The sequence below is a fragment of the Halichoeres trimaculatus genome, unplaced genomic scaffold (genome assembly GCF_033239565.1).
Source record: "Halichoeres trimaculatus isolate MK-OKI-2021-1 unplaced genomic scaffold, fHalTri1.1 fHalTri1_scaffold_8, whole genome shotgun sequence".
Taxonomy (NCBI): Eukaryota; Metazoa; Chordata; class Actinopteri; order Labriformes; family Labridae; genus Halichoeres; species Halichoeres trimaculatus.
The window spans coordinates 9,184,526-9,196,695 of record NW_027437186.1 but is presented as its reverse complement, the minus strand read 5'-3'; the positions used below and the strand labels follow the sequence as shown (position 1 = coordinate 9,196,695).

The following is a 12,170-nucleotide window of genomic DNA, read 5'->3' as shown; positions in this document are numbered from 1 at the left end:
TGGTACCAGTAAGTACCACTACTGATTGCCAGGTACCAGGCAACAGTACTGTATCGTTACAAATGTGAAAGGTACCCATCCCTAGTCATGTCCACACGTAGCCAGATATCACATCTGTCATCCACACCAGTGGTTTTCAAAAGCTGCGTTTCCACCAAGCAGTACGGGTCGGTTCAGTACGGTTTGGGACGGTTTGGGACAGTTAAGTCTGATCCCGTTTGCGTTTCCACAGCAAACTGTGCCCTCTCTCGGTGGGCGGTGTGTAAGCCGAATGCCGGAAGCCACAGCTGGTAAACTATTGCGCGACGCCGTAGCAGCTTACCCCGCGATTAAATCCAACAAAGAAGAAAACGCGACACAGTAAACAAAGAGCACGGATGGAAGACATGCAGCATTTCGTCCTCTCTGTGATTTTCATGTAACTCTCTGTTACAAAGTGCAATCAAGCTTCGTTTCAGAGAAGTCTGTGTGGCGCCAGGAGAAATGCAGCCGCTGTCGGGGTAAGTGACGATTCTTTTGACCAATCAACCGTCTGCAGTGTGTTGCTCCACCTCCCGAGAGCGGATCGGTTCAGTCTGGCACCCATACGAAAGGGTCCCAAAAAAGTGGGACGGCTCGTCTCGGTTTTTAGGGATCCGTCCCGGGATGAGTCTGTGGAAACGCCGCTAAAAGCGCACCGTACCGAGACGAACCGACCCGGACTGCTTGGTGGAAACGCGGCTAAAGTGTGAGGCATGCCTCCCCTAAGGGGGTGCCACACAATCCAAGTGGAGCCCAAAAAAAGGAAGTCTGAACTCAGCAGTAAGTGCACAGCGTCCACAGCGAAGATCAGTGTGGCGTGGTTTCCAGATTATTGTCCCAAATTCTCTATCTACTATACACAGTGTGATCGTGCACGTTTTGTGTATCTGTTTAAGGAGGAACTTTGCCTTGAGTGATACAGGCCATGTCTACGAAACCACATATAGTTTTATATGTTTACGCCTGTCGGTTTCCACATGAAACCGCAGCTTTATGTCACTTGAAGTTAATGTAGTAATTATAATAAATCCACAAATAGGCATTGACCTAAATTCATCTGATTCTCACCAATTTTCACTAAAATGTGAGAATCAGATGAATTTTGACTGAATGTTCAAAAGAGGTACTTAAATCTTGTGTGGTTGAAACCCAGAGTGGATAATTCATTTATTAATAGTAGTATTTGTTTCATTAAAATAGGGGAGGGCCCGGTGACTTCATGTTCTCTGAAGGGAGGCTCACTGTCTTACACTTTGAAAACCCCTGATCCAATGTTACGTCAGAATGATGTTTTCTGAACACTGTCAAAAACTCTGGTTTCATGGTGTCATGTATAGGCCAGGTAGCAGGGTTTTTGGTTTTCTAACGTCACAACTGAATGATGGGGGCTCATTCTGATTGGCTGGCACAGATTTTACATCTGAAAAACACTGATATGTACGAGCTTGGCATGCTAATTGGCAGATTTACCCTGTGTGTACGGACGAAAGTATTTTTAAAAACAAATTGGGAGGGCGGGTATTTGTTTTTTGAAAAAACCCAGTTACATGTGTTACCCGGCCACATCAGGCTCAAAGAAAAGCATTGTTTAGGAGTAATTGAACAAAGCCAATCACAGCTGGGGGTCATCTTATTGAGAATGGAGGGAGGGGAAAAGAAAAACGCTAAGGCTGCGCCACTAATCAGAAACGATCAGCTTGCAGGTGACCTCCATCCAAAGTTCCTGGACTTCAGGAAAGATCAAAACTTCAGTCGATGCCCTTGAAGAGGTGGATCACTTACCCTGGAACTAAATTTTTACCCTAGTTCAGTTGAATAGCACCTAGTTCCTTAAGAGGGACCTGATTCCTGAAAAAATGTGTGGTAGAAAAGCACCTCAACACTCTCAGTACACTCTCAGCACATAAATACACTCTACTTTTTAGACATCTTTTAACCCTTTTCTTCCTGTTTCTACTTTCCACCCCCAACATTTTTAGAAAACTAAGCTCAGAGGCAGAAGCAGCATGTATCTCTTCTTTCTATGTCGAACAATTGTGCCCCACCTCCCCAACATGACTGATTTTAGACCTCTCACACTCACACACACACACACACACACACACACACACACACACACACACACACACACACACACACACACACACACACACACACACACACACACACACATACACACACACACACACACACACACACACGCTGTAGTCTCAGAGATGCGACGCTCCCTGTGCTTGGCAGTGTCATGCTAACATCTGTGAGCAGGGTTTTTAACTTCTATAAAGGACTTTGTTGCATGGCCTAATTATTTCCTCTCAGCACTCGCACCAATCACTGCCACCCCTCTGCGGTTTGGCTCTCTCTGCCTGGAGTGAGAGCGGTCCAAACCTCACAGCTCACCCTGTGTCACATGGGACACAGGAGCAGCAGACTACTGAGGGAGGATAGACGGGCACACCTTTGGTTTCCAGGAAAAACGTGGGCTGATACTGTGAGTTTCCTGGATTGGCTCACTGGATTTATGGCTTGATTAGTGTGGTATTTGATTCTGTGTGTGTTTTCAGAGCTCAATCCTGTACATATTGATGACCGGACATGACGCACCATGAGGCTAAGATGTCATCGAACTAATCCAAGAAAGAGTCGTTCATTATAGAGCTGAGATCAGAGCCTGCCTCTTATTGATGTGTCATAAAAAGTGACTTTAAGTTTCAAATTAACCAAGGGGGAAGAATGGATTATAGCTGCTTATAGCATCAAGAATTGTGCATGATTTTCCCACAGTCTGCTTCATCTCAAGGTCTAATTCACAAAGCTCACTGCAAAAAATCACCAGTACAGTTCTGCAGCGTTGACGCTTCAGACTTTGACTGAGGTGAGCTGCTCTGTGTGCTCTCATCCTGACTTATCCACACACATGGTTAATTGAGGGAAGGTGGTCAGGGAAAGTCTTTCTTGATTTACCATGGAGCCAGTTCACATCTAAGCTTGACTACCACATTTCTGAGATTTGTGAATTTGATAAGGTTTCACTTCAGTTTTAAGTTTTTAGTGCCTGACAGGGACAGAAACCTTTATGTATTAAACCTCAGAGGGACTTTTTCAGTCCATGGAAAGACTTTGTTATCATCCAGGACCTGCTGTGTCAGCATTACAGTGCATCACATGTGACACGTGTAACCGTGCCAAAACAAAAAAAAAAAAAATGTGAGAAGAGGATCTCAACAGAACCACAACAAAGATCTGAAGTTTTGCAAATCTTTGTTAAATCTAATTCCGACACATCACAGAGAGGAAGCACATCTGTCAGAGATCGAGGACATGCTCTGTCTCTGATGTGCTGCGGTCTCCTGTTCATTAAAACACCTTAGCTGTACTAACGTCACACTCAGGCACAAAAAAGAGCTGGGCTCATGTAAACCAATCATGTCTACAAACATTTCAGATCCACAGGACAAAACTCCAGCTCATGGCTAAAGTTTCTGGAATGAGGAATGATTTGTATTATTTCAATGTTCACTCTTATTCACCTCCGCACAAACTCCATCACAGCTACAAAAATTTCCCACCTAGCCTAAAAAAGCACGTTGAAGTATGAAGCTGAAAGACATTTTAAACCAAGATGTCTTTGCTTGTAATAACTAAGTTGCCTTTTTTTTTCCATGTAAGACATTTAAGAGATTGAAAATGTTTTCGAAACAAACATAATAAAGCAGAACTACACCCATGTCTTCACTGAAGTCATGTATTGTGAATAAACAACATTTTAAAATTTTCTTACAAGTAGAGTAATGAACAAATGGCAACCTCCAGTCTTAAAACATAAAGTCCTGTTAAGTCCTGCCTCTAAACTTAATCCTAACTCCAACAAAGCCAGGTTGAGTCGAGCTTGTTAATATGGCCACTGCTGACAATAGACCTAAAAACTCTGAGTCAGAAACAAATTGTTTATGTCATGAAGACTACGTTCATATATCATACAGTCTTCTTCAACCTTCAAAGGCAGCACCTTCAAAGATCTCTCCGTTGTTTTTGGTGACTCAGACATCAATGAACCGTAATGACGACTGTTTCTTGACTTTGATCATAGAAAAATCTTTAAGAAAGAGACGTTTCAGCTCAGCCCTGTTTGTCTTCATCTGTTTGGTTTTTTCGTTTGGCATTGCACTTGTGTTTCAAGTTTTTTTAACTGTGGTAATCAATCTAAAACTTCTTATATCAGACTGCTTGGGATTCTTCACAGGTGTGTCAACTTGAAAACTTTTGTAATGTTAAAGAAAAGTTTAGACAAACCTTCACATCGGCCTCCTCGTGCCAAGAAACCATCAGGACAGGGGCCACAGTTGTAACTGCCCGGCACGTTGTAGCAGATACCTGAGGGACACACCGTCCTGTCCTCACATTCATTAACATCTGTGAATAAAGAACAGAAAGCTGTTATACATTATCCCAAAACAAAAAACCCTCTTTAATATGCTGCTGCACCCAAGAATTTCAAACCCTGTGAGCAAACTTGGCTGTGCATTGGTTTTCACTCCTGAAGTTAACTCAGAGATATCAGCAGCAGTGAGGACAGGTTCAGGAGTCTAAAGTGCAAAGCAGAAAACTCACAGAGCCTAAATTTGCACAGTAGAGTCTCTGTAAAGATCTAAACTATGTCTGAACACCTTCTCCTCATCCTGTTTTCATATTGATCTTATTAATAGATACCTCGGTTGCATACCCTCATCCACATAAACCTCTCAGAGAAGTCATGATCTGATCCGTCATCCTCTGCAGCTGAGCAGAAGAGATTTTATTGCAGCTCTGGGGAAATAACCATCAGGCCGGTTTGCCCTCACAGCCCTAATTCAGTATCATTTTGGTGGGTGGGGAGAGCTGTGTTGAAATGGCAGGAAACCACATAATGACAGAGTGCCTCGTATTTATATCCCAATAAGTGGGATGAAGCAGGGAAGAGGGTGGTGCAGACGCTGGTAACAGTGTGGTCACCAGTCGTGTCCAAATTCCACCGACTTATAACTCCATTAGTATGCACTTGTTAGTGTTTGGCATGCCCGGTGCCGAAAGATTGATGGTGCATTTTGTTCTGACAGGAAATGTGTGTGCATGTGTGTACGTTTTTCCATCATTAGAGCGGTATGACTGAATCACTCGTCTGTGCAGCTGACACTGTCACTGAAAAAAATTAAACAGCAACTCAACAACGAGTGCATAGAATACAACACCATAAAATACAACACCATGGACAAAAAATTATGACACCACAGATACCTCTCATAATAGTTCACTATCACATTCTCTTGTCTCTTATGTGCTTCTGATGACAGGTGGCGTAGAGTGAACAGTGTTAAAGGTTGCTTTGCTTGGTGTATATTAAACTGGTAAATATAAAACCCAGGACTTACAGCCAGGGGCTTCAGATTAAAAAAAAAAAAAAAAAAAAAAAACAGATAAAGAAGCCTCTGATTGCATGCATTGTTGTCTTAAAAATCCTGAGCATGAACTTTTCATTAATATGTAAGATTATTTAATCACAGCATTTAACAGATTTACAAAACCATCACCCAGTGTTAGATGTTTGCCTCTGCTGCCCTGAATCAACAGTTAACTGCTGACTACTACTACTGACTACTTTCAAATACACTGTTTTACAAAAAAAGTAGGCAAATTTTGTAGCATTTTATCATTTTTCGATTGTCAAATTTAGGGCTGGGTGCACACTAAAACACTTGGGAAATAACACAATTTGGGCTGTTTTATAACCAAAGTGCTGGGTCATTATAGCACCAGCCCAGCAGCACTTACTGTAGTTTGATCCAGCAAGATGAGTTGGTCAACTTTAACCCAACAGATGAGTTATCCAAGTTTTTGGTTAAATTAACCCATACGCGCATTAAAAAAAGCTTGGTCCAATATAACTCCACTTTAAACGTAGATCATAAATCTGTGGCACACTGACAGCCAGGCCATGCTGCTGAACACAGACAACCGGTTAGTGCCGTGGAGTACAGACAGTAAGACTGCTGTGAGACACAGACAGCCAGTTCATGCTGTGGTACACAGGTAGTCAAGGCATGAGGTCAAACAGCCTTCAATCCACACAGCATAATGCAGAATACAGTAGGGTCTTATACCCACTGCATTCCCTCCCCAGTCACGGTTACAAAATGTTGTCACAACAAAAATTACTTTGCTAAAACTTTTGTCTTAAAATGTAAAAGAGCAGTTATTTCAAGTTTGATTACATAGAATGTTGTATTGAGTATTGAATAATGAATTAAAAAGGTGCTGATATGCGTGAGTGTTTCATGCATGTCTGGCGTGGTGTCTGGTTGGTGGAGCACATCTGTAGATGTTGTTGATGATGACGTGATGACCTTTGAATCACAAACAACCCAAATGCTGAGTCAACTGATGTATGTTGGGTGAAGGGATTTTAACTCAGAGCTTGAGTTGCACAAAAATAACCCAAATCTTCTTTATAATCTAATCTAGTTTAGATAACCCAGCTGTTTTTAAGTGTGTACCAAACTTCGGTTCTTGCATTGCACTGACCAAAATGTTCTGTAGTAGTGAGTATCAAAATTTGCTTTGTCTCTTGTTGCCAAGTTTTGGTACCCAAAGGGTTAATCAGATGGTTGATCAAAATCTCATTATGTCACATTGTTGCAGCATGCAGGAAAGCATTGCCAATTTAGACAGTTATAACTTTTTTGCAACTTCCCAGGCCCTTCTTGGAACTTTTTTCAAAAACTGACAAGCAAGTTTTCTGAAGTTTGGCTCACGTGAAAACATATACTGACCTCCAACACCCTTTGCTTTTCAGCAGCAGTTTAGAAGTAACACATGAATCCCAAACAATTTCTAAAAAAGCATATTTTGCTTTACTTATGGATAAGTAGTAACAGTCAAAAGAAAAAAGGGCAATATGCAACATCTTTCAGGGTTTTTTGTGGCATTAAACTTTGGTGCACAGTTCCCTTGACCTCCAGGTGGAGAGATGTGTAGTAATGTTTAAGGGCAAAGTTTCAATCGAGTGAATGTATTTCAGACTTTGCAGGATAGTTTGTTGTTATGATTTCAGCATGAGACTGAGTGTTTTCTTCTCCTTCACCACGTCCACCACCCGACAGTCAGTGGTACACATCAAACAACTGATGGGCTCTTCTATTACTCACTTACAGGTACAATATGAAATCTAAATACTAAATACTAGAAAAAGAGCAAATATGAAAAGCTCCAGCTCTTGTAATAAGATACTTTGCACTTCTAAAAGAGTAAGAAAGCCTAAACCATCTTCACCTTTTTGAACTTTTTGAAGTCAGAGATATTTTTGACCAAGGTAAGTATATTGAGTAGCCATCATGGTGTATTTAACATACAACCAAAGTATTCATTGGCAGCAGGTTGAGGCCGAACTTACCGACACAAGTGGTTCCTTCTTCATCAACGAGGAAGCCTCGCGGACACACACACAGGAAGCTGCCCTCTGTGTTGGTGCAGCGACCACCGAAGCAATAAGACGAGCTTTCCAGACACTCGTCTACATCTGAACACATAAACACACGTACCAGCACACACAAAAGCACAAAATCAGTTTCTACATCAGTAGCTGTAGGTACCAACATTTATATCTGTTGTGACAAAATGAAATCATTTGTCATGTTGACACACGCCAGCTCACAGATCTGGAGCGACTCTGTGTTCATCCAGGTGTCCGAACAGATCCAGGATTGTTCGTGTGTCCTGGATTCTGATCAGTATCCCCTTCCTTTTTATGAAATATGCTCCCAGACAGCAAACAGAGTACTTTTTCAAGCCTTGTCCACTTTTTGGGACTTTGAGGATGCACAGTGTTGACTGAACCTGTCCATGCTCACGTCACAGCCCAAAAGCTGAGCTGAACGATCCTTTGTATTTTCTGTTTGTTTCTTTTTTTCTGTACAAATATCAGTTCAAAACTGAGGAGCATGTGTGAAACTGATGGTTTCCAGTTTCATCCAACATTTCATTATGCTCTCCTATCCTCTGACCACTCCTGTGTAGCCTTCTACAGCAAAGCTTCTTGCAGTTTTAGTCTGATTTAACTCTTTAAACCAAACTCAGGTTGGTCTCACACACTCATGATGAATCTAAAGTACTTCTTTTGTTGTGTTTTTTGAGGCAAGAAGTCAAAAGTAGGCAAGTCTTCTGTCTGATGTCTAGTAAAAAAAGTCTTACAAGACTTGATGAATGCCACATTCAGCCAAAAAGTCCAGAAACACATACTTATTTCAAGGTATTAGACGGACTACTCACCAATGCAGGTGCTGCGGGCGTCATCCAGGCGGTATCCCTCATAGCAGTGGCAGGTGTATCCCTCTGCTGTGTTGTAACAAATCCCCTGGCCACAAATGTACGGGTTGATCTGGCACTCATCCACCTCTGGAGACAGAGAGAGTTATCAAACAGCAGCTGGACAAAAACAAAAGGCAGTTCCTTCAAAACATCACGAAGCAGCAGAGAGGCAGCACAACTCGTCTTGAGTACCACCAGTGTCCAGTGGCGTGGCGTGAGGATTTTTTTTGAGGAAGCTAAGTGAGACAAAGCCTCTAATCTGTATGATTTTTAGGGAGTGGGGTACATAAAAGACTTTGTTGCAGCTTGTATATCGCTTTTTCATGTAATGGAATGACCTGTTAGAGCGCCCAGAGAGCGCTCATTTTACTTACTTTGAATACCTACACACACCCTTTCACTCTCCCACCCTCACTCACTCATTCACATGCGTACATTGTCCTCTCGACTTAGCTTAAACATCTTATTAATTTACTCAACCGCCCACTCAACCGCACAACCGGCTGCTTCATGCACACTGCTAATGTGCTAATCTCCCTGATTTCATTCAGTGGCTTGATGATGATGATTCTGTGATTTGATTGGTTTGAGGCCAAAGACAGGGTGGCTTCCCTTGACACGGTCTTGGCCAATCACAGGTGAGCAGTGTCATGACCGCAGCCTCATCTGATTGGTTAATCATTCTTTTTTTTTTCACGAAGGGACGCCAACTCTGCTTGGCTTCCTTGCAGACAACAGTGTGCAGTATCATATTTTCACCACTTATTCACAGCATAACATTTAGGAGGGCGCTGTTTTACACATCGTAAAATGCTCAATAAGTAGAGGAGAGAAATAAGGAGGAGATGACAGTGACGAAACACGGAAGAATTATCGAAACTGTAAAGGAGTATTTTCATTAAAACACAGCTACAGTCTGAAAAAAGTGAGGAAGCATGGCTTCCCTTGGCCTCCGGGAGAAAACGCCACTGCCAGTGTCTGAGTTCCTGCGGTGGGAAAACACCAACAGAGAGCCCCCTACTGACCGTTCCTCAGAGCAGACCAAGAACTGAAGAGGACAGGAAAAGGGTTCGTAGAGATGGCCCTAAAAGTCTAAAACAACTGGCCCGAAGATATCCAGTCCACCAATTCAGTGAACTTTTTTAACCTCCTCTGGAGAAATTACCAGAGAGTTCCTGATTTTATCTGAACTGTTTCCTTTGATCTAAAAGTTCAAAGTTTTTCATCTTTAATCTTTTTAAATAAATTTCATCACATGTATAATATATTCTGTTCATCGTGTGTATGATTTTAAGACCTGCTTCTTTATACGAGAGCAAGCCTCTACATGTGTTGAGCGCTACTGAATCAATATTGGACTGAAAACTGTTTGCAGATAAACTAAAGCAGCTCCTACTGATTGGTTCCAGACCCAGACAGTCCTGAATAAGATATGTCACCCCTCATTTCCCTCCCAAACTAGAGGTTTAGTCTGGCCAGGAAACCTCCAAAAGAGGAGCATCCTGATCAAATGAACCACTTCAGCTGGTTCCTTTCAGGGGTAGAGCAGTAGATCTACTTAGAGCTCCAGTAAGATGTCAAACTGAGGAGGACATGCATTTTGGTGACCTCTTTGTGTGATTTCTTCTGGCTCTGTCTGTGTGTGTGGTTTCTGGTGTTTCTGTAGCCAGTCTCAGGTGGATGCTCTAAGAACTGCAGTTTTTAACACTTCAGCATTAGCTCCATAATTTTTGGACTGTTTCCTTACCAGCTGACTGTGTGGGAGCGATGTCCTGGCCTGCGTTGGACGGGAGGATTTCCACTGGTGCAGGAGGCGAGGTCCTCTCAATGACCTCTACCAAAGCAAACACAAAACACACAAGGGGATACGTTGATTTAATCTGGATCATATTCATTCAATTTCATAAAACTCCTTCATCTAACAATACCATACTTAAAGACATATCAAAGAAAATTTACTGTGCCTGATATTTTAGTTTGCTCAGTAAGAGGAGGCACAGACACACCAACCATTTTAATGTACTGTATACAAAACTTCATGTCCCTGCATCATTTTTGACTCATCCCCCTGATTGTCTCAGGGGGATGAGTTTCACTTGTTGAAAATTAAACCTCATTTGATTTGAATAAAAAGCTCTGTTCCATCTTTCATTGAATTAATTTGCATGAGGAACCAAACGGCAGTGATCAGCCCAACCTGTGACACCTCCATGAGGAATCACTGATACTCTGAACAAAACACTCCTACAGAGACACTGATGTTAGCAAATATATTTTGCTCCCCTGATGGCATGTGAAAAGATGTGAATCAAGGACAGTGCTGTACAAGGGAACCTGTGGGTAATGACAAAGGTTAGATGATAATGACCAGATGCCAAAAAGTACAACCCCAATTCAAAAACACAGTGTAAAACATATTTAAAAAAAAAAAAAAACAGAATTTAAAGCCTTTATTCAACTGAAACAGGAAAAATTAGTTGTTAACTGTGTTGGATTTTTGTAGAATTGTTGTGTGATGATGAATTAATGTTAATATTTCAAACTGTAGCCAGCAAATGATTTAAAACATGTTGGGACAGGGACAACTAAACACTGAAAATGCCACGCACATAAAAAATACAGAAAACTTTCAAATGATGTGGTTGACTACCAATGGGTTAGCAACATGACTGAGTGTAACAAGGACACTCCAGACAGGCTGAGTGTCTCTGAAGTTAACTTCTCTGTGAGAGACTGTAATAGTTTAGCATAGCAATAAATAGTTCAGGGGTTTCAGAATAAGGTTTCAGATTTAGTGGATTTCATCATATGCAGCACATCAAAAATTAAACCAGTAAGAGGATCTGGAGATATCTTTGTACCAAAGGGACATGGACCAAAACCAATACCAGACCGACATGATCTTTCAGGCAGCACTTCATTAAGACCAGCAGGACTCTGTGGTAGAAGTAGCTGCATGGACTCAAGTCACTTCAAAAACCACTGGAGAGCCTGTTTAAGATGGAGATACAGGAAGTGTTAAACTGTCCTGGGGTTTAATGAATCACAATCTGACACTCTTTCTGGGATTTATGGACATTGTCTCCTTGGCTTTAAAGGTCCCATATTATGCAAAAATCACTTTATTAAGTCTTTTAGTGAAATTTGTGGGTCTTTGGCTTTCCTTCCAGCCCACAAAATGTGATATTTAATGACAAAACCTGTACTTAGTAGTGCTTGTGAATGTAAAATCCTGAACTAAAATGAGCTGTTTGGATTTTGGGGATTTGTCGATGTCAGCGATTCACTTTTTTGACCAATCAGGAGCAAGTCTGATCTAATTGGGCCACTGGAGCAGATACCCTCGAACCTCCTCCCCGCCCACTCCCCTCCCCCCTGCTGGAGAGAACTCCAGCAGGGGGGAGGAGAATGCCAAAGTTGAAGAGCCATCACTGCTTTGTTTTTGGCTGTAAACAGCCAGATAGTTCCATGCACAAGCTTCCCATCTCAAAAGAAGACAAGTCTAAGTGGCTGGAGTTCATTTATCAAGGAAATGTTCCAGCTACACTCAGTAAAACTGTGCATGTGTGTGCTAGACACTTCACGGCCGACTGCTTTTTCAACTTTGGACAGTACAACAGAGGGCTAGAGAATAGACTGGTCCTGAATCCAGGCGCGTTACCAACCATCCGCCAACAAAGCTCGGACCCTGGAAATGTGAGTATTTTAAATGTTGTGTGCTGTGGAGCAGATGTAAGGGCTTTTCCTCAGTGTCCCCCCTGTCTCTGTGTTAGCTTCAGGATGCTAACTGTAGCTGCAGTTAGCCTGTT

The 12,170-nt window shown here is 42.0% G+C and overlaps 1 protein-coding gene across 2 annotated transcripts in view; it reads right to left on the bottom strand.

Moving 5' to 3' along the window:
• Positions 1-12,170, bottom strand: part of ltbp1 (latent transforming growth factor beta binding protein 1) — a 141,758-nt gene that overhangs the window by 22,532 nt on the left and 107,056 nt on the right. For both annotated transcript variants that reach the window (XM_074675580.1, XM_074675581.1), the window contains 4 exons: positions 10,109-10,195; positions 8,323-8,448; positions 7,448-7,573; positions 4,315-4,434 (listed from right to left, as the gene is read on the bottom strand). In XM_074675580.1, coding sequence (XP_074531681.1) covers positions 4,315-4,434; positions 7,448-7,573; positions 8,323-8,448; positions 10,109-10,195 — 459 coding nt within the window. The remainder of the gene's footprint in view (positions 1-4,314; positions 4,435-7,447; positions 7,574-8,322; positions 8,449-10,108; positions 10,196-12,170) is intronic.